This window comes from Patagioenas fasciata, chromosome 2, assembly GCF_037038585.1.
Source record: "Patagioenas fasciata isolate bPatFas1 chromosome 2, bPatFas1.hap1, whole genome shotgun sequence".
Taxonomy (NCBI): Eukaryota; Metazoa; Chordata; class Aves; order Columbiformes; family Columbidae; genus Patagioenas; species Patagioenas fasciata.
This window is the reverse complement of record NC_092521.1, coordinates 150,663,862-150,684,720: the sequence shown is the minus strand read 5'-3', so window position 1 is coordinate 150,684,720 and position 20,859 is coordinate 150,663,862. Positions and strand designations below refer to the sequence as shown.

The following is a 20,859-nucleotide window of genomic DNA, read 5'->3' as shown; positions in this document are numbered from 1 at the left end:
GGTGCTGTGTCACACGCAGAAGTCATTTGGCTGACACAACTGTTTGCTCCAAATACCTTCTGCCATTTCTTCTCTACCAGCAAACTGAGCACAGAACCTTGCCACAGCATCTTCAGTCTTGGTCACATTTTCTTTATCCTGATATTTACATCACTCTTCTGCTCCCTTGCCCTGTGACTGGTTCATAATTCAATTTTGTTTAGTCAAGCAAGCGAAGGCGAAATGTGCTCTGAATTCTGATCTGTATTTGGTTGTAATAGCAGTAGCTGCAGCCCAATGATACCAAACATGTGATCTCACTTCCCAGGCAAGGAGGATGGGCAGAGTATTGACGTTTTCCTTGCTGTCCACTTTATCTTACAAGAAATTGCTTTACCTCCTTTTACATTTTCTGAGACAATACACAGTGCTCTTCAGTTTCCAATTAAGTGAAAGGCTGAAGACCTGTACAGCTGCATATGCTTGTTTTCACAGTGTCTGAGATGAGCACCATGTATTTACATTTGCAGCATGATGGTATGTGTCAACAGAACATTTCGGTTAACTCTTCATTGTTCTCATTGTTTCTTGCAGGTGTTGATGTGTAGTAGGAAGATACTGGTAAAATGTGAATGTATAGTAAGTAGGGCACAATAAATCTTGGCAGCAATTTCTGAAATGTCTTTTTTCATTGCTGCTCATGTTGGCTATTCTTCTGGATTCTGTACACACAGGACTGAAACTCTGGCTTAATGCACATCTACTGATCCTCAGCTACATTGGAGTTTTCTGACTTCAAATCTGTTTATTCAGGAATGTAAAAACTGTCTCAATTTTAAACATTATGGAGTAGGAACATAGCTCTTCCTACATGTTTATAGAGCACATAGCATAGCAGGGTGCAAACTGTAATCACAGACTTGGTATTACTGTAATATAAATAATGCTTTAATGTCTAGAGCCACCAAGGAAAGTTAGAAGTGAAGTTATTTTTCAATATCTGAGCAGCAGTAGCTAACTAAGCCAATTGGCATTCCTCTAGGACTATGCAACTGGGGTATGTTAGAGCAGAATATGCTTTTGTGTCTGTAACACTTGGGTCTTCCCTTTGCTAGAACTCTGCTACTGAGAATCACTCATGTACAAAAGGTAAAGGAAGGAAGAAGAAGGGGAAGGGAAAGGGGAAAAGCAAGGGGAAGGGGAAGTGGAAAGGGAAAGGGAAGGGAGGAAAAGGGCATTTGCTGACAGCCCACTTTCTCAGCATTACCCAGACAAGCATACCTGTAGCTGCTTCATCTGATGGAGCTGCAGCCGCAGGTCCGACACGTTGCGTTTCATGCCGTGCAGGCTGATGTGCATTGATGGAGCTGCAGCAGGGTGATGGGTGACAGCTGACTCCACAGGTGCCAGTGCGTTCTTCCCCCCAGGTATGTTAGCAGCACCTGCAATAAGGAGCAGCACAGGTTGAGCTCGCCAGCAGAGAAGGTACAAACATGACCCTTCCTCTGCCCACTGAATCCACACATATTTCACACAGATGGACAAGAAAAGTACAGCTGCCAGTGCTCAGTATTACCAGGGGACTGGCATCTCCTTATCCAATGTATTTTGAGGGAAGACTGAACAATATCAAAGCATATCTGTGCTGGAACCTCAGCTGTATCAGACCACTACATTACCACAAGACTGCTTCCTACCACATGTAGTGGAGATGGGATAACAAGCTGTAACTGCTGATTATACAAACACTAGCAAATCAAATTGATACCGAAAGTAGTTTTGGGACTGTCCTCCCAGGAGCCATCTGAGACCAAGCTCATGCAAATTAATTGGACTCCTGAACTGCACATTTGTTGATTAATTATCAGTGGAGAGAGATTCAGTCAAACTGCCAAGTGTGGGGAAAAGGCTTCTATAGACAATCTTGCTTTGCTTCTTCAAGTACAATTGCAGAAGGGAAATGAAATTATGGTGTGGCAGAGAATAGCTCTCCAGCCATGTTGCATTTATCCACTCCCCTTCAGTCTGTCATTTATTCAGGGCTGTGTTTACAAGGGAATACAGCACAACACAAGGACGTGAGCTGAGCCACACTCTGACAATAACCAACAGTGTCCTCACAAGACTTTCATCGTTAATTAACACTGCTCCTCTACACAGCACCAATGTCAAGCTTGTTCTTTCAGTCTCAAGTACCTGGGAAGAAGCTGTATTTACAGGGTACAAACAAATTCCAGCTCATCAGCTAATAGTCATGTTACAGCTTCCTCTGGTATTTTGCACTTACATACCCATATTCTTCAAATTCTATTTCAAATGTGTCCCTTCCACTCCACATCATCAACAGGCAAAATGACAGACTGTCAGTAGGACACATGTCATTTTCTAAGTCCAGCACGACATAGCCCTGCATACTCTTCTGGTCACAGTACCAGAGCCACCTTGACCCTTGGGCTCAGATGGCTGCTACTCCCTGAGCTACTGCATTATGCCATTCCCCACTTCACTTTCTTCCTTCTCTATGAACAATACAAAAAATCTGAGGAAAAGGAAAATAACTCATCAAAGGATCTGCACAGGGACTTCGGTCATCATTTGTTCCCACAAGCACACTTTCTATCGAGTTCAACGAAATAAAGCAGAAACTAGCGTTGCAAGCTTTTCCTTGCTTGTTGAAGGCAAATTCTCAGTGCACCAAATGGCATAACATATTTTTAAGGCTGGACTGAGTATGAACTCATGGTAAGGTTTATCCCCACCCTCTCATCCCTAGTCTTCTCCAAATGTGCCTGAGAACAACTCAGCATAACAACAAATTGTTACTAATTTGCCAACACGTGTGGATACCTCAAGAAAAACCTTTGCAAAATTCATTTGGGGAAGCATTTTTAAAGGATGGAAATTACGCCAGGCTATTTTTACTTAAAAATAGGCTGAAAGGCTTCTGAAGAATCATGTTTCTTGCTTTAGCTACATTTGGAATTCCTGTCAGTAAAAGCACAGGCCCTCTGGCTGCACCCGTGCTGTACACGGTGTGCCATGCCCTGGGCTTCCGGAGACGTGCTCAAACAAAAAGCTGTTCTGGGCCAGTGCCGGTCACTGTAATGCTATACCTTACCTAAACGTGCTCCAGCTAGATCTGCTCAGTGCTTCAACAACGGCACTTTTCATTTCACTGCTGAGCAAGCTGCTGCACATTTTTGCTGTACTCCAGTATGATTCAATGCTCTCTTGACGTTCAAAGAGCTGCTTAACAGAAAGCAACACTCAAGAAATAAACAGTCCTTGTTCACTGCCATTCTGTACCCACTCCATGCTTCAGTCTAATATATGCTAATACTTATCTGTCTACATGTATACCGCAGTTTTTCCTACAGTCAAGCATCCATTTCCCTCCCACATGCACTACTTTTTGCATTTTTCTTGGTTTTTTTAAGAAAAGGTTATTTAGTTCATAAAGCCTACAGACAGAAACCACCAGAGAGCCTGAAAAATGTGGGTACGCCTCCAAGAGTTCTGATCCCTAGCCACAAATCTGGACTATTTTTGAAAGCACATCTACCTTTCTGCTATTTTTTGCCTCAAGCAAAAGCTCCAAAACCTCAGTCCCTGACCCTGTGATGATGCAGCCAAGGCATGAATCAGCCCCCGCCAGTCTCTCCTCTCATGCTGGACCCCAGTCAATTCACACATTTTCTCAGGAAGGGGTGCCTGCTTTCCTTTTAGTGTAGATGGACTGTGATGTGCTTCTGTAAACAATAGATGTCTCTGACTCCCTGCAAAGCAGCTCTCCTCCTCCTCCTCCTCTGCTGCTGCCTCAGCCACCTCTTCTCCACATCAGAACTCTCAGGTGCAGAGGGTGCCCGGAGCACGACCGGGAAAACACAACCACAGTCACCGAGTGAGCATGGGCATGCACGAAGGATCAGCAATGGATTTGTAAGAGATGCCTATTTTCATCAAAAAGGAGTAAAAGGGCAGCTGAATGAGGGCCTGCTTCCTTTAGGGAGTATAGCTTGCTTTTGGAAATAGTCCCAGGCTGTGGCTTTGCAATTAGATGTACGGCCCAACAGACTGAAGGTAAAGGAACAGCACTTGCTCTCTCAGCTTCTTCAATAAACGCTTGCTGGAGCTAGGTAAGGGGGCCTGACTCCAAAAACGCTCCGTAATTCCCTAATACTCTGGAAAAAAAACCAAACGTTAACTTTTTTTTACAAAGGTTAATGAACTAAGCTGCATTTTTTAAAGTACAAAGAGAACCGATGTGTGGAAAGGGGAAAAATTTGTTATTTGCCCAGGCAAATTTGCCCACACAATTTCCACTCCCCGACACTTGAGTTTTGCTATGGTTGCTACGACATTGCTCTCCTCCTGTTTTCCAGGTTTTATTATTCTTTCTAAAATGCTAAGATTTTGTTTTGAAGTAGGCTAGAAAAAAAGGCCACCAGAAGATACCCAGCGATGTTTTTGTAATAAATCACTCATCTCCTTAATGAAGAGCCACAACATTTTCAACCGTCATTTGGGGAGACACGACAGTTGCTTCCTTCTCTCACCATTCAGTTAGAATCCACTAAACAAACAGGCAAATGCAATATTAAGGTTGCAGTTCCTTCATTAACAAGCTGTTATGGCCAGGAACTAAAGCACCCTTAAAAGAATATCATATTCTATATATATTAGTGTGCAAATTCACCTCTCATTGATCCAGAATGAATTCAGCATCATGTTTTACCTCCAAATGCTGACAGAGTTCAAAGACTGGTGTGATCTATCTTTGAATCTGAGATAAGCAAGACAATGTTTTTAATTCACAGATCATCACAGCATGAGTCATGTATGTGAAAAAGGCACACAGATACGCACAGATGACAGGGCAGTTCATGAAGAGTAGAGAATCAAATCTGAGCCCTACACGTGTGATACTTCTCCCTGCTGCCATCTCCCTCCCTTGGCTTGTACTGGTGGTGGTAGTGCAGAAAGGTTCCTTGATCCTTTTTCAGGAAATACTGAAATGTTTGTCTTCCTCTTCTAACAATGCAGCAAAGAACCACTGCTATTTTGGTGATCCATGATACAATTGATCTCAATTTAATCAATGAATTCAGAATAGAATCTATCGATCTCACCACTTGATGAACAAAGTATGACAGGAAAGAGAGTAGGTGAACATTTCTCAGCACATCTGTTAGTAATCTCAAGGATACTCTTCCTTGTATGGTTTGTTTTTAGAGTCACATCTTGTGTCTAAGTGAAGAGCTCCCTGATGACATTCACTTTTGTTGAACTGAAAAAGGTTATAAGGATTCAGTCACAGGATTTGTCCTAATATTAGTAGAGGGGACATAGCTAATCTGTGGAAGGTTACTGCTCTTTGAACCCAATCCCCATGAACGGATTGAGCCTAAAGCAATAAAACACAAGAAACGTAGACAAGCATGATTGTTACAGGCTCATTTTCCCCAGGGAAAAATAATTTTTATTTAGGTTCTTTAATATCTGAGACTAAAGAATTCGCTACAGACTGGCAAAGCACAAACATGTTAAATACAACCATTTGGTTTATATGAAATACCAAACACACTATTCACAATCTAGCTATCTCGACTTAGTAGTATTTTAAAAATTTGGGTCCTTCCCAAGTGAGATACTTCTCTATTTTTTGCGTGAAAGTCTCCTATCATTGGAACACATACTATAAAATACAATGTTGGTTCAACACTGATGAGCCAATTTTATCCTGCACAGATGTTTTATTGTTCAGTATGGGAAGCAATTCACATTTCTGCTTACCAGTGCTCTAGAAAGGACTGCTCAATCAACATTTTATACCACTTTTTCTTTCAAATAGACTTTGAAATTGCTAAACCCGGTATCTCAGTGCACAGTTGTCAAGTGGAATTGTATACTAAAAGAGTTGACTGTTTAAATGTCTATACTTAATAAGGACTGGGGTGAGCTGAAGAACAAAACAGTGGTCAGCAAGTCTGCTTCTAGATGTTGCTGGGATGTTTAAACCCAAGCATATTTACAAAAAGGAGAAACATTCTGTAGCATATTCTGGCAGATTGCTTAATTTGCAAGTAAGCAGTGACTGCATTGACTCATTAGACCCTGTTACATGCAATTTCAAAGGCTGATGAAAAAGCAAAATATTCCATTATACAGGACTATTCTATTATATAGCAGTCTTTAATAATAGCTGATGTGGGTTACACTACTGTAGCATATTAAGGTAAGCATCACACCTTGTATCCCTTACCTGCTATAGTTTAATTTTGTGGCTGAGTCATGCTGGAAGGACAGGATTTAGGGATGCAGATGCCGGAGATACAACCATACTTCTGATAGGGATCCTTGCAGACAACTGGCTGCATGGCTGGCCCACTGCTCTGTCCCTGTCTCCCAAGTGATCAGAAAAGCACCTATTGCCCAACCCAGATGCTGGTATCCTTACATGCTGGATGTGGGCATGGCCATGCGACAAAATCAGTGTTTCTGTCAGTATGTGACAGATGCTGATCTGGTCTTTTGACAGTAAATTACACGTGCCACCCATCTCCGCCCTGCATGCTTGGACATGCAGCTGTTTTATGCCATTTTGCCATTTCAGGGACATGCCTTCAGTCACACAACAAGGTAGTGAGGAGTCTTTGGGAACAACAGTGGCAGGAAATAGCTGCCAGTCAGATGAACCATAGTGTTCTGGTGGCTTGGGCATGACTTCCACATCGAAGAATCCCCACCTTCGCTCTGTGTAGGGCTGTTTTCCCAATGAATATAATTTAATTTCTCATTTTATTGAGAGAACATTCACACACACATCACTGAATAATTTAGGTTGAAAGGAACCTCTGAACGTCATCTGGTCCAAACTCCCACTCAAAGCAGGGCCCAGGATCTCCAACTCAGTGCCCCCCTCAAAATACTTCTCTGAATTAGTACAACCACAGGGAAAGCAGAAAAGCCAAACAGCAATACAATACAAAGGGGAAAACAAGGCAACGTATGTGCAGATTCTGATGGCTTCATAGGTGCTTTGGATGAGAGAAGACTGGTGCAAGTGGGAAATGCCATAAATTCTCCATGTATAATGACAATGAAATAAGGAAAAGTCTAAGAGCATTTTGCAGTGAAAATGATGGACTTTTCAGTAAGCTGTCTGTAACTGATAAATTACAACTTGCTTCTTCACAGCCTGAAGTACTGCTCTCCCCATCTAGGGGTCAGTGGGGAGGAAAGAGTTGGAAGGGGACCAGAGACTGGCTTGGGAGCAAAGTTCCAGCACTAGGACTTTAGCTCGCTCACTCATGCATGTGCTTGATACTTTCCAGGTCTGGTTTGATTTCTGTCGGTTAGGAGGACACACTGCAATTCCAGATAAACAGGAATCCTGAACATGAACTAACAGCTCCAACAGAAAGGCTAGTTAAGAGCATAATAGATTTGCTAATAAATGTGTGTGGTTTACTACCTGCCGGAGCACAGACTTCCCTGTGGGAACGGCATTACCAGGAAGAAGGGAACTGCCTTTATTTGCATTCAGTGCATGACAAAGGGTGAAGAGGAGGCAAATAAACACATGCACACCCTGCAGACTTCTCCAGCAGCTGCTCATACACAAAGAGCTCCAGTCACATGGAGATATTCTTTCACAACTGCCTTAACGCCATCTTTTAAACCCTTAACTCCATCTTTCAAACCCCTAACAGCTCCCCAAGTAGGAAACTAAAATAGTGGCATTACATCCATAGCATATTAGTGCCAGAAGAACCTTAGAGAAGAGTTCAGGTGACCAGAATTCGAATGAAATATTTAGCCTTCTACAGCAATTTGGATACATCTGGGGTTAGTGACACATATATACTATGATGGGGTGAGTCACTGGAAAATTCACCCTATGCAGAGACTCTGTATCTCATTTAAACCATTCAGTGCTGGTGTGAAATTAATTCCAAAGGCCGCCTCAACCTGTCAGAAATTCCTCTCTTAACAAAGATGTGATTGACTCCCATATCCTAAACTTAAACTGACACTACAGCTATGGGAATTTAAGTAAATCTGACATTTCCATAAGTTGGGATGGTAGTAATGTTAGAGCTATTCACTTAAACGTGAACAATTCGTAAATGAAAAATGAATTATCTTACCTGTAGCGTCAGTGCTGCTCTTGCTGGACACGATTTTCAACATCATCTTCTCACTAAACAATAAAAAGAAAAATGATAATTTTAACTTATTAACAATAAAACTGTAGTGAGGCTTATAATCAGCAAATCAAATGGCCTTGTCTAGCATATATTTGTTTAATTTAAATCACCAATAGCTTGTCAGTTGTTTTACTTTAAATCAGCTTTTAATACAATTTAAGCAAAGAATGGAGTAAAAGCAGCAGAAAGCACAGAGATGTAGCTACATTAATTCTTTTTAATGCAAAGAAGAGTAATGCAGTTTATCTCCATCTATCATTTGGCACATTCTTCCTCTCTACCTAGCATTCTCATGGGGATGATAAAGATATTTTAAAATGATTGAGCATTCAGGGTTTTTTTACTATTACATTCAAATATTATTTTTTGTTGATTGATTACTATGATCATTACAGAGAAACAGATTTAATGAATTCTTTTTTTACCTAGAAGCATCTTTGCTATTACTTGTATTTGGCCCTTTAAAAAGCGCAGACTGAACAAGACCAGTTAAACTGGCAATCTGTTTCTCCATGGCTTGTATCCTCTCTCTGTAAGACAAGAGAATCGTTTGTTAAAGCCAGATATATTTGCTTTCAGACTTGTTTTTCTCGGTGAATGATTACCACAGGACTGGGAAGACACTACAGAGGCTGTGCACAGGCTCAGGGGTACCAGTTTGCATATACCTTGTTGCAGCAGCTTACCGCATCTTGGCTTGGAGAGCTTTTGCATGGTAACAAACAACAAAAAAGACATCTGCTTGGTTAAAAAAGAACAAAACAAACAACCGCCCAGATAATAAACTTCAAATTATCTCAACGGACAGGCACCTAAAACAATCAGTTGATGTCTCTTAGAACTAGTGAAAATCACTTTTTTCAGCATTACATGTATTTTCTGTTTTACCTACACTGTGCCAATAATTTTGCCTGTACATAAGGTTTCAGGATTAGAGACTTTACAGTTCTTGTTCCTATTTTTACTTTTCCCAAGCCTGGAATTTTTGTCTGAGAAGCATTTAACCTGTTCAAGCTGACTACTTCCCAGCCCAAATCCTTTGCACCTGACATCACAACTGTCTGCTAACGGACTGCAGTGTGACAGACAGGCACAGGACACCAAGCGCAGACTGTGCAGAAACATTATCATAAACCAGATTTGCTTTCATGCACATATCCTGAGAAATTCCTAAACAGCAGAAGAAGAAATGATGAACCGTAATAGGTATAGTCAATGTTTTCCATGGGTACCAAAGGCCACTAAACAACAATTACTTTTTTTGATAAGAAGGCTAACATTTGTGCGTTTAACTGTTCACATAAATATATATATACTAGTCAGGTATCAGGTGACTTCCTTGGTGAGCTCCAAAACAGCCTTTTGCTCACACAGGTGCCAATTTCACGTGCCAGTATGTCAATGACACACCACAACACAGACACACATCAATATGGGAGCTCAGACGGGACCTTCTGAAAATGTGTCCCTACGTGCCAGCAGTTAAGCAACGGGGGAGACACACAAAAGCAAACACTAGCCACGGGCTGCGATTTTGGAAGATGACTGGGAACAAAACTTCTCAAAAAGCAAGTGACTAAGACCAGCAGCAATCAATGTCTGATGAGAGACGATGGGAGAGACATACGCAGTCCCAGCCCCAGCCTGCTGCAGGGGTATCCATCACCACCAGTGTTCTGTGCACGGGGGAGCAGTCGAACCCTGGTGACCTCCAACCCCGGTTGCCGTTTGGTGCTCAAAGCAATAATTCCAATCGATAAGGGCCATGTAAACCGAATGAAGGTACCGATTCCAGTCAAAAGCAAGCTGACACGACATAAGGCAAGGAACCAGCACAGCTTGTAGCCAGACAGATTATCCAGGCTAATTATTTCATTCACAGTCAGGGAATGAAATAGAGGTTTGCTGGGACAGCACAGACACCATAGCCAGGAGAGACTCCAAGACACCAAGATGTTGAGAATACAGGGCAGCAAAACACGTAACGAACTGCTAACAGACACAAGCAGGGAAGAGGACGGTACTCAGTCAGTCCCCAGCCAGCAGACATTTTCTCACTGCGATTTAATACATCACGGGCATCTTACTTTTCTGTCTTCATGTTGAAAGGTATTTTGAACGGTGATGAGAAGACTAGTGAAACTGACCTAATTCATTTCAAATCAAGAAACATGTTACAGAATTTCCACTAGTATAAGTAAGTTTTAAAATAAGAAACTAGTTCAGGCTATGGTAACCTTTGGAACAAAAACAAGTACTAAAAGCCTGGGATAAATATATTCTAAGAAACTTTAATGCAACATTCTTGACACTTAATAATGAAAACATTTTTTTTTCCCAGATAATCATCACTAACCCTTCTTGGAACTAAACTCAATTGGAAGTCTATCTGTTTTACCGATTCATAAAAATGATGTTTTTTCCATCCCACATTTGATAATCTGGAAACAATTTTCTGCTTCAAAAGAGATTATGGTAACACAAAGCTGATCTTGTCCTTTGCCATGAAATCTAGGAAAATATGTTGTTAAAAGGGAGAGGGATGTTCCAGAGATAGGAGATGATGAAAAACGAATGAAATACTGGAATCAATTGCACGGAGCACATTATTTTTCATATGGTAAAAGCATTAAGAATGTGAAGAATCCACAGGTGCTCTGGAGTTACTCTGCTACAGACAAGGCAGGATTTTTCCTGTAATCGTTTCACTGTAATACCCAGACTCATTATGGCCATCAGCACCAAACATTTCAAAAACAGGTGTCTGAAAGGAGGCGCCTTTTAGGCATTAAATAAAACGACCTGATTTTCAGAGACCCGGCGGTCTGACTGAAGGCGGTGGGAGGCAGCGGTGGACAGGGAGGGACACGCTGGCCTGGGCAGGGCCGTGCCCTGGACTGACATGGCTGGGGGGCTGGTGGCCCACTCTGGTCACAGGGGTCAGAAGGAGCCGGGACAGGGTCCTCAGCCACTTCTTTCCCCTCTGGCTTCCCTGTGAAGAGCTGGAGCAACCTCAGCTCTGGAGAGAGAAAATGAATGCTTTCCTCAGCCTCTGCCGGCCTGGAGTCTATCAGGGATGCCGGTGCTATCGTGACAGTTGTACATTTTTGGTTCTCAACATTATACTCTCTACCTCTCGCTGTGCTCCCTGCTGTGGAGAGGGAAGCCTGGGGAGCAGCCTGCCCTGCCATTCTTTCCTGTGCTGGGTGGGCCAGGGTCCCATGAAGGACAAGGCAGGGGGGGATGCGGAGCACTGGGTCTGGCAGAACAAACCGCAGCGGTGCCTCTTTGCTGGTAGTGGCAGTAAGAGAAGGACAAACCCTGTCTCTGTTCCTAGATTAATTTCCCAGATAAATCTACATCTCTCCACCACCCAGGAAGGGCAGGGAGGGTCCCTGCTACAGCATTTGGGAAAGAAATGGCTGTTTTATCAGCCTGAGCAAGGAAGGGCATTGTTTTGCATTGTTTTCCTGTGAATGCTGGGAGAGTCAGAGGGTGGCACACTGGGGAGGAAAGGAGGGAGCAAGGTCAGCAGCAACTCCCAGCTCTGAGAGGCCTCTTGGTCAGACTTGGCTTTGGCTTTGTCTCATCACAGACCTTCACCAGCAAGCCAGGGACCAGCTGCTCACCAGCTCTGTTCTCCCACAGCCTGACCCACAGCCCCAGGGAAATCTGGGCACTCGAGCCCTGCCTCAGCATCTCACTCCCCACATGCAGCAGGGGAACAACAAGCCCTTGTTTCTGCAGGGCCCGTGCACTGAGACATCAGGTTTCATCACCAGTTTCTTCCTTACAGCTTCATACGGGTTTCGTGTTATTCCCTCTACTGCAACTAACTGGATGGAAGTAATCCCAAGCAGGGTACAGTGTATTGCTGAACTTCTCACTGTGATGTTATTTAACCATGACTTGCATGTTTCTTCCCTTTCCTGGAGCCATCTTTAATATTCACATCACTGAGAAGACACTTCGTACAGACACAAACTAGAACTGGGCTGTGTTTCTGTTCATTCATGTTCCTATCTGACTGTAGGCTGTGCATCGTATCATCCATAACAGATGTACTCAAATACCAAGTCTGACACCACAAACTAATTGGTAACCTATCCACCTGGAGAAAGATTTTCAGTGACTTAATATTTTACAGTTAAACTCTGAGTGAAGTCTGTATAGTAATCAAAAAGAGGGTCAGAGACAGGGAAAATTACATTTCTTTCCATATTATCCTACAAGAGAAAGATTTCATTAGAAATTTTTTTATCTCACTGGGAAATTTAAAAAAAAGAAAGAAAAAAGAAAAGGGAGCAGGTTATCTTTCCCAATGGCTTCCCTAGAACCAAGTGAAAGTAGAACAGGCAGACTTTACCCCAAAGTCCCCCCAAAACAGCAGAGTGGCTATCCTGGAAGGGTGTGAAGCAAAGAACAGCAGAACTCTTCTGTACTCTGCTCTCTCTCCAAGGGAAAGATAAACAGAGGTGAATATTTCAGTCTTTTAAGAATCAGGTTAAACTCAAACTTTCTACATTTTGAAGCTAAAGAGAAAAAAGCAGCTTTGAAGCACTGCTAGTTGTGATACTATTTGACAGCTCTTATCCAAGAGCCTGCATCTCATCTTCCTACAAACAGTTTCTCCAACAGAAGGAAGCTGAAGTACTATTTACTTTCCCTCCATCCTCTGTTCGTCACCTGCATTCATCTTTTTCTGTCTGACTAGTCAACATCTTTCAGAATGGAAGATGCAAATTTGGCCCTGTGGAAAATGTCTGAGAGGGTATTCCTGCACGGTCCACCTTTCTTATACAATTCTCATTGCTGTCTGTGGCTTTACAGAGTACAACCATTTTTTCCTAATGCATAGAGAGTTCATCCATACTTTAACATATCAAATAATAAAGTGGTTTTCTGATGGGAACAATATTCAATAACCTACACATGGCCATTACACTTCAGTGTAATGAAAGCCACAAGCTGGGAATGCATACACATTTTTTTGCCCAGTTCTATCATCATCTTTTCTCACTAATGTGGCATAAAAAGAAAAGGACAAAAGTTGTGTTCAGGCAGAAAAGAACCACAGTACACTCCTGAAACACTTGCAGAAAAAAAATTGTATAGAGCTACCTTGCTATTCTAAGGATTGTATTTTAGTGAGCAGCAGCATTTACTGTATACATATTCAGAACTATCAAATAGCCTAGAATTTTGCAACACAATGTGTGTTTTAAATGCAAAGAATGTAAGCTAAATGGCATTTAATTTAATGCACTTTCGGGTAAACAGCTTCTTTTCCAATTTATCAACATCTAAACATCTGCTTTGCCTGCAGTAACTTCCAGAACTGTCCACCGTAAGATACATAAATGTGCCATCCAAAAATATGATAGCAAATCACTGTTTAAACAATCCATGCTCACTCACAAAAATTCACTCATTCATCCTGTAAACCTCAGGTTTAAGGGATGATGACTCCTTGAAGATGAACTGCTACACCCTGTTACAACCGCTGATATTTTTGTGAATATGAATACTAACATATTTTATTCTTTAATATCTTCATGAACTTGTTTCTCCTCGCTGTTGTAAAAGCATTTTATATGGAACTCTTCTGGTAAATGAATTACTGGGAGAATTTATTCAATGCTTTATACTGCAGAAGTAGCTACCTTGAAAGTACCCAAGGTAGAACAGTTAAAGAAAGAATTACATGAAGCAATTGAATCCCCCTCAACTCTGGCTTAAATAACAGGCTTGACAAGACAAAACTGAGATGGGAAACTCCAAAAGAAGAGATAGGAAATACTGGTTTTCATCTTTTGTAGACCCAAATCTGCTGTAGTTAACATTCCAAAACCTGGATATGGCCAATTAGAGATCTGATCTGCTCTAAGTACCCAACATATTCTGATAAAGTGTGTAAATATATATCTATATATATATATACACCACTTCAGCCCTGGACTGGAAAAATTGAAGAAGAATTAACAGGGGAAGACAGATTCAGTTTAACTTCTGGCATTGTCACTATCCATTTTAATCTTTTCTCTGACCTAAATTATGCATTGTCCTGAGATTGTGACAGTGCTGCTTCAAGGTAATCTCCACAAAGGGACGGCACAAGAGATGTTTTTGTTTTCAGCACACTCCACTAGAGACTGAAGGAAGAGCAGTGCTGAGATGGTGGGTTTGATGCTTGCAGGGTCCTCAGCTCACTCCTGAATGGGTCAAGTATGGGGGTCTCTCCTGTCACAGTGCACCAGTGCAGCAGACCTCCCCCCTCAGCATCCCCACGGCTAACACACTCCATCCGCCCTGTGGCTGCTACCCCATGCCTGACACCATCTGCACGCTGGCTGTCTGAACACACCATCATCCACTTTCTGTGCATTGGTTTTTAGGGTCTTGCACAGCCATCAGCAAGTGGATAACGTGCGCGACAGAGCAGCACACACCTCATTTTTACAATGCCTGGAAGAAGGTGAATTCAGCCTCATTTCTCCAATCCCAAAATACTCTTACTCACAGAAGCAAGCCCAGTTGTACTGTGTATGGGTAAGCCCCATACAGGGAGGTACAGGATTCTTTTCTGCCATTATATATATTACCTTTCAGGTGTTCATAACAACCTCGTAACAATTCGGCCCCAGCACAAGCAGGAAAAGAGCTTGGGTATCCTTAGCGATCCTTGTTTGTTTTAGTACAATTTCAACCGTGTTTGCTTTCAAAGTTCATGAAATTATTACAAAGCTAAAATAAGGCTCAGAGCATTTTGTATCTGTAGAATGCAAACCAAATTCTTAATATTGGAGTGGTTAGAAAACACATCAATTTGCATAAATTGCTTTTAGTATTTACAATTACTTTCCAAAAGGTCACACTTTTTCAAGGTTAAAAAAACCCGCAACCCATAAGGGCAGCTTTCAGAATGATTTTTTCAGTGCTGCGTGGCTAATACTCACCAAGCTGAATTTCAAGGTAATGTATTTACTTGGAAGTGTAATTATGCAAATGTTATTTTCATCACTGTAAATATATTCTGGGGCCAGGACTAAAACTCCTGGTGCAAAGCTCCCCTTCAGGAGCTGCAGAACTATCTGTACAGTCACTCTTTATATATTCACAAATATACAGCCTTGTGCATGTCTGTGTAGCTGAGTGAGCAGGTGAGATGTCAAAACGGGAGGAAGAAGGTCACACAAACTGGAAAGTTGTTGGTGTCCTCCCTTTAAATTTAACCCTGTAACATGAACTTTTGAAAATTTTGTATCTGAAATCTATCTCTGGGATTAGAATTGGCAAATATAGTTCAAATTACTTACTAATTGTAATAATGGAAGCTTGAAATTTCAGGTACCTGCATCTTTTTCTTGGAAATAAACAGATACAAATCAGGTTTCATTGACCCTAGACTGTTATATACCCTAACTCATACCCTTGTGTCAACATAACTACCAAGCTATAAACCTGTAACTTCTGTGGATGGCTGGTTTTCTTCCGTCCTCCATTTTCTCCCCACCAATGGACTTCACAACACATTCTTTTTGCTGGCCGAGCATGGTCAGAAGTGACTAATTGTTGAGCAAGTTGCTCAGGTTGAAGTTTTGGGGCTTTACAAAGCTCCATATTTCCCCAGTGGTTAAGGCAGTCAGTAGTTACCTTCGGCCTCTGTGAGCTCAGCACTTTCCAGCTATTCATCTTCACTTCCCTAAAGAGCTCTATAAAAGTTAACAGCACAAACAATACGCTAGAGATTAGCGCAATTCATACAACCACAAAGCAACCGACTGGCAGTGCAAGGATTTTTCTCTCCTAGGGCAGGGTCTATGGCAGGAGAAGCCTTCACAGACCTTTGCGTAAATCTGGTCCTTAAAAAGACAGGAGAGATCATTGTCATCATTGTCAGCGCACAAAATCAACAACAGTCAGGTCACCAACTATTTCTGATGCTGGAAAAATCACTGGGAACAGCATTTGTCTTTCATTTTCTTCCCTGGGACAGACTTGCTCTTCTCAGCAGTTTCCCCTTGAGGAACGTTATTATAAACAACTGTCCTATTTTTATGCAAATTCATGTTTTACAGGAGATAAGACAGTAATGATAAATTCTTCCCATTTCCTAACACTAGATGAGAAAAACTCCACTCCATAAAGAATGAAAATTGTAATATCAGAGTGTCATTCTTAACGGGGGTTGAAATATATTCCCTTATTAGCAGGGACAGAACATTATTTGTTCTTGTAACATGATCTGGTTGCCTGGAAAGAAAAATCCTAGTTAATCATTTTATTTTATTATCTTTTTTCCAATGACTGAAATTTACACAAATGAAACAACTAGGGATTCATCATGGGTTGACAATACTTTTGGATTAATAACAGGTGGTGTCGCATCTCCTCTAAATTACTAACTACCTTGACAGACAGCTAATAAACACTGCAGCCCAGCGCAGCAGCCTCCTACACATTACATTGTCCCCTGGGTGTTAAACGACACAAGATTAGGACCATTTCTCATTTGCATAAATTAAGCCCTGTCTCTGCCTTACCTTGTCTCCTTGTCCTTGGGCATCGCAGGTGACCCATAGCCAAAAGCCTGCTTGTCGACCGGGGAGGGCACCGCCTCGGCCATGCTGAGGCTGCTCCGTGTTTTTGCGTCCACAAACACCGGCGGTCCTGGCTCCTTTTTGAAGGACTGGCGGCTGGGGGAGGACCTGTCGGGCTGGATGGTGTGAGGGGCAATGTGGGCACTGTGGTGAGGATGAATATCAACCATTCTCAGGTCAGCCACCCTGTGTGGGGAGGCAGGAGGCGTTTTGGAGCCGAGAGTGGGCAAGTGGCTCTCTGGGTATTTCCGTGACTTTTGTCTGTACAAGGACTGCTCCAGCATTTCAGGCTGCATAGAGGGGTTGCAGTAAGTGCTTGATGACCTCATGGCACTGCGATGGTAGGCTATGATGTGATCGGGGACATCGAGGGGGTGTCCGGAGTGGGGTGCAGCCACACTCATCCTCCCCTCATGAAACAAATAGGGGTCACCGTAGAGACCTTCATTTCGGATCAGGGTAAGGTTTTTGTTACTCATGTCCTCGTCTGGCTTCACGTCCCGTCTCTCCAAAATGGCGCTTGGGCTGGGCGATATGGAGCGCGAGGCTGGCACGCTGGAGAGCCGGTCCCTGGGGATGGTGGCGTTGCCTGGCACACCCATGGGCCGGCCCCCACCGTAGGGAATCCTGGACGGAGAGGGAGGCATGGAGTGGGGCACCGGGGTGGAGGGTGGAGAGCTGGGCATTGCGTGCGGAGCATGCGTGGCAGATCCGGGGCGGGAAGCGCCTGAGCCATCTCGGCCCGTATAAGCGATCTCTCTCTGCATCTGGAAAGAAAAGGAAAAACATATAAGATACAAAATTACTGAATGAGCAGAACATGATGTGTGTTGTGACAACTTTGACCTCTACAGAAAAAAAAAGGGAAAAATACCTAACCCTGGAGACCAAATCATTTTGTCATCTGCATAAATAAAACACTTTGGGACCTCAGTGCCTACAGAAAGAAACCACCTGTAAGCAGTAATAAAAGGGGCTGCACGTTAAAGGAATATGAGAGTTTTAAAAATGTGTTTACTTGGGCAAATACCACCTCACCCTAAGCTGATATTCACAGCTGTTAAAGCTGAAATCAGGGGTTTCAGTGCAAGGTGTTCGAAGTACATGTGACAGACTTAAATGGTTTATTGATCAGACACACAGGCTATTGTTCACTGATTCCAAACCAGAAAGAAAATGCTGATGCTCTGGCATCACAAATAGGCCTGAACTCCTTAGACAAGAAAAATATTTACTAATTTGCCATTCACTTCAGTGTATGATTTAGCCTTTTGCTAACAACTTAACATGGTCTTTATTACACAAATGATACACAAAGTAAGGGAGTAAAACACACACAAACATTTATCAACTGTAACAGAGTCAAGCTGCATGAAAACAGTTTGACCCTATAAAAAATATGCCACAGGTTTCCTTCATTACAAAGATAACAGTGCTTCAGACAGTTTGTGGAGTACACACTCAGAAAGTCACTGAATATTTTATCGTAGTTTTGTAAGCAGCAGCAGTAGCTGCCAGCAGTAGGGAATGAGCAAGCAAGGAAAAGCAAAGGAAGACTTCCATAGCAATGCATTAGTGCTTTGTTAACAGAGGCCTTGGTAAAAACCTGCAATGGATACACGTGCTTCTGAGACTGTGGCATCTGACTGCCCAGCAGTCACCTCTCTAGATGGCTGAACACTGTCAATAACAGACACAGGAGAAATTCTCCCTCTAGAATGCATCATGTGCCTGCTCCTGGTGCCTTAGGGTGAAGTGGATACAGAGAGAGATGAAAAAGTCAGCTGAGTTCCACCAGCTACATAGTATAAAAAAATAGAGCTTCTAAAGCTTGTGCTGGCAACTTCAGCTTCCCTCTCCATCACTTCCAAGGGACTGTAGAAAACTGAACATCACCAAGCCTGACTACACATTCCTAAAGTTAGACAGCACACACTAATGTGTAGTGGAAGTTGCTGATCTGAAATCTTCACCATTTTTCTCCCCTCTCACTTCTTGCTTTGGCAATGTGACCAGATTCACTGCATTTACTGTGATCCACAGCTGATAAAGCAAAAAAATACATTCTATTCCTGCCCCACCACAGGTTTTTCCACTGGTAAGGGAATTGCAATGGCGGTACATAAACAATAGCTGTTCTCATCACAGCAGGCTCCGCACTTGGGAATTACAAATGACATTCCCCAGGGCCAGAGATCAAAAGTCTGGAGTATCAGGTATCAGAAAGAAGAAAGGAGATAACCTGATTGTGGCAGCAGCAATAATAAATAAGTATAACAGAACAAAGCAGCGTGCTGGGATGGGTCATAAATGAGCCAGACAGAAGTCATCAAACCGAAGGGGAACACAGGATAATTTTTTCATTTGCACAGAGAATTACTGTGGCCTGGTCTTTAAAATAAAATATAACAGTATTAATAAAATTATCAGTGGGCATTCAACACAGTTTTGTGTTGGCTTGAAGAAACACTGCAACATACTGAGCTCTGTTGTGTGTTCAGACTCTGGACCTGGGCCAGGAGAACAAAAAGACTCCTACAGACCCGAGCAGCTTCGGGATCCTGCCTCCAGGGATAAGGAGCGATAGATGTTTTGCACTGAGAGAAGAGCCCAGAGAAAGAAAATCTTCCTTGGTTTCTATTGTACAAGCTATACCGTGCCCTGTTTAGTTGCTACAACAGATGCAATAGTATCTGGCACAGAAACCAGAGACACTGGGATATGCTGGGTTGGAGCGAGGGGAAAATTCCAGTGTTACCTTGTAGAGAGACGAAAATTTCCATGGGAAGCTTTGAAAGCAACAGGTTTAATTTCCCCTAAATTCTGGACTTCATATTCCTGCAAATGTTCATTCATTTATCATAAACCAAAGAAATCTGTCAAAGAAATATTCCTATTTTCCGCCTTAACGTATTGCCATACTTTAGGATGCAAATGAGGAGTTGAAATACAGGGCTTAGCTATTGCTCAAAACCCTGTGTCTGAGTACTGATGTATAGAATACTATTGACTTTTCCTTTAAAATAGCACTTGGAGTACACATCCTGAATCACGACCCCGCTGGACTGGGCAGGGCACTAACGCCTGGGCAGACAATCCCTTCCTGAGAAGTTCACTTTCTATTTTAAGCCGTGACTCGGTCCCTGGGTGGGGTGTGCAGACAGGGAGAGCAGTCGGAGCCACAGAGCCCACAGTGCCCAGGGCAGGTGGGCTGGGCAGGGACACGAGCTGGTGACCGGGAGCCTTACTGCCTGGATTACAGTGTCTTCTGCCACCTGGTTCATATTTTTTCCCTTCCTCTTTTGTCTCTTCTCCAAAATCTCCAGATTCTTTGCTAATGGCAACTTTAAACCCGTGAATGATGGTCTCTTCTTGCTTCTCATCTCTATATCTTTTGTGCGACAGTCAAGGCACACTACTCTCTCTCGTAAACACCCCACTTTCTGTGCCGTTGTAATTCTTCTGTCCTCCAACACAAACCCTCCATGTTGCTCAATGAAAACACATAGTCCAATATACAGGCTGTCTTAAGCCACGTGTTCTTGGACTTCAACTGCATGACTCAGGGACAGAAAAGGAGGATATTGGGCTTACCAGGTGCTATCACAGACAGTTGGTTTGAGGGACAAAGAAAGAAAATTTTTTACTGCAAGCACAGGATCATGTGCTTTTCAACTGCAGTCATGTAATGTGTTTGCCTGAGGGTGTGGTTTTCTTTAGTTTATAGCTCTTCCTTGTTCTTACTGCCTGTAGACTTTACATCCCCAAAATAGAAACTTGTTTTGTCAGTCCTTTGGTTGAAATACGGCAAATGGCTAGCAACAGTTTCTGTATAAAACATTTGAGGGGAAAAGGTAAAGCTAAGAATCTCCCACGTTCTGTAGTAAAAAAAAATGTCCTGTAGAGGTTTTTGGTCAGTCTAACAGCACTTAAGTCTCTAAGATAGAGATCTGAAATTTTTTTAAAGCAGAGCAATAGAGACACTGAAGAGTGTCTCTATATACTGAAAAATGATCAAAATATAAAACCAGCTACATTCTTTATTTCAAAACTAGTTGGCATACTCAATA

At 42.5% G+C, this 20,859-nt stretch overlaps 1 protein-coding gene across 23 annotated transcripts in view; it reads right to left on the bottom strand.

Moving 5' to 3' along the window:
• The window catches only part of KIAA1217 (KIAA1217 ortholog), a 362,847-nt gene that overhangs the window by 35,332 nt on the left and 306,656 nt on the right, over positions 1 to 20,859 (bottom strand). For 19 of the 23 annotated variants that reach the window (XM_071805232.1, XM_071805229.1, XM_071805234.1 and 16 more), the window contains 4 exons: positions 16,733 to 17,556; positions 8,615 to 8,719; positions 8,130 to 8,182; positions 1,261 to 1,421 (listed from right to left, as the gene is read on the bottom strand). In XM_071805232.1, coding sequence (XP_071661333.1) covers positions 1,261 to 1,421; positions 8,130 to 8,182; positions 8,615 to 8,719; positions 16,733 to 17,556 — 1,143 coding nt within the window. The remainder of the gene's footprint in view (positions 1 to 1,260; positions 1,422 to 8,129; positions 8,183 to 8,614; positions 8,720 to 16,732; positions 17,557 to 20,859) is intronic. The other 4 variants (XM_071805231.1, XM_071805233.1, XM_065830209.2 and 1 more) reach the window with 1 other exon arrangement.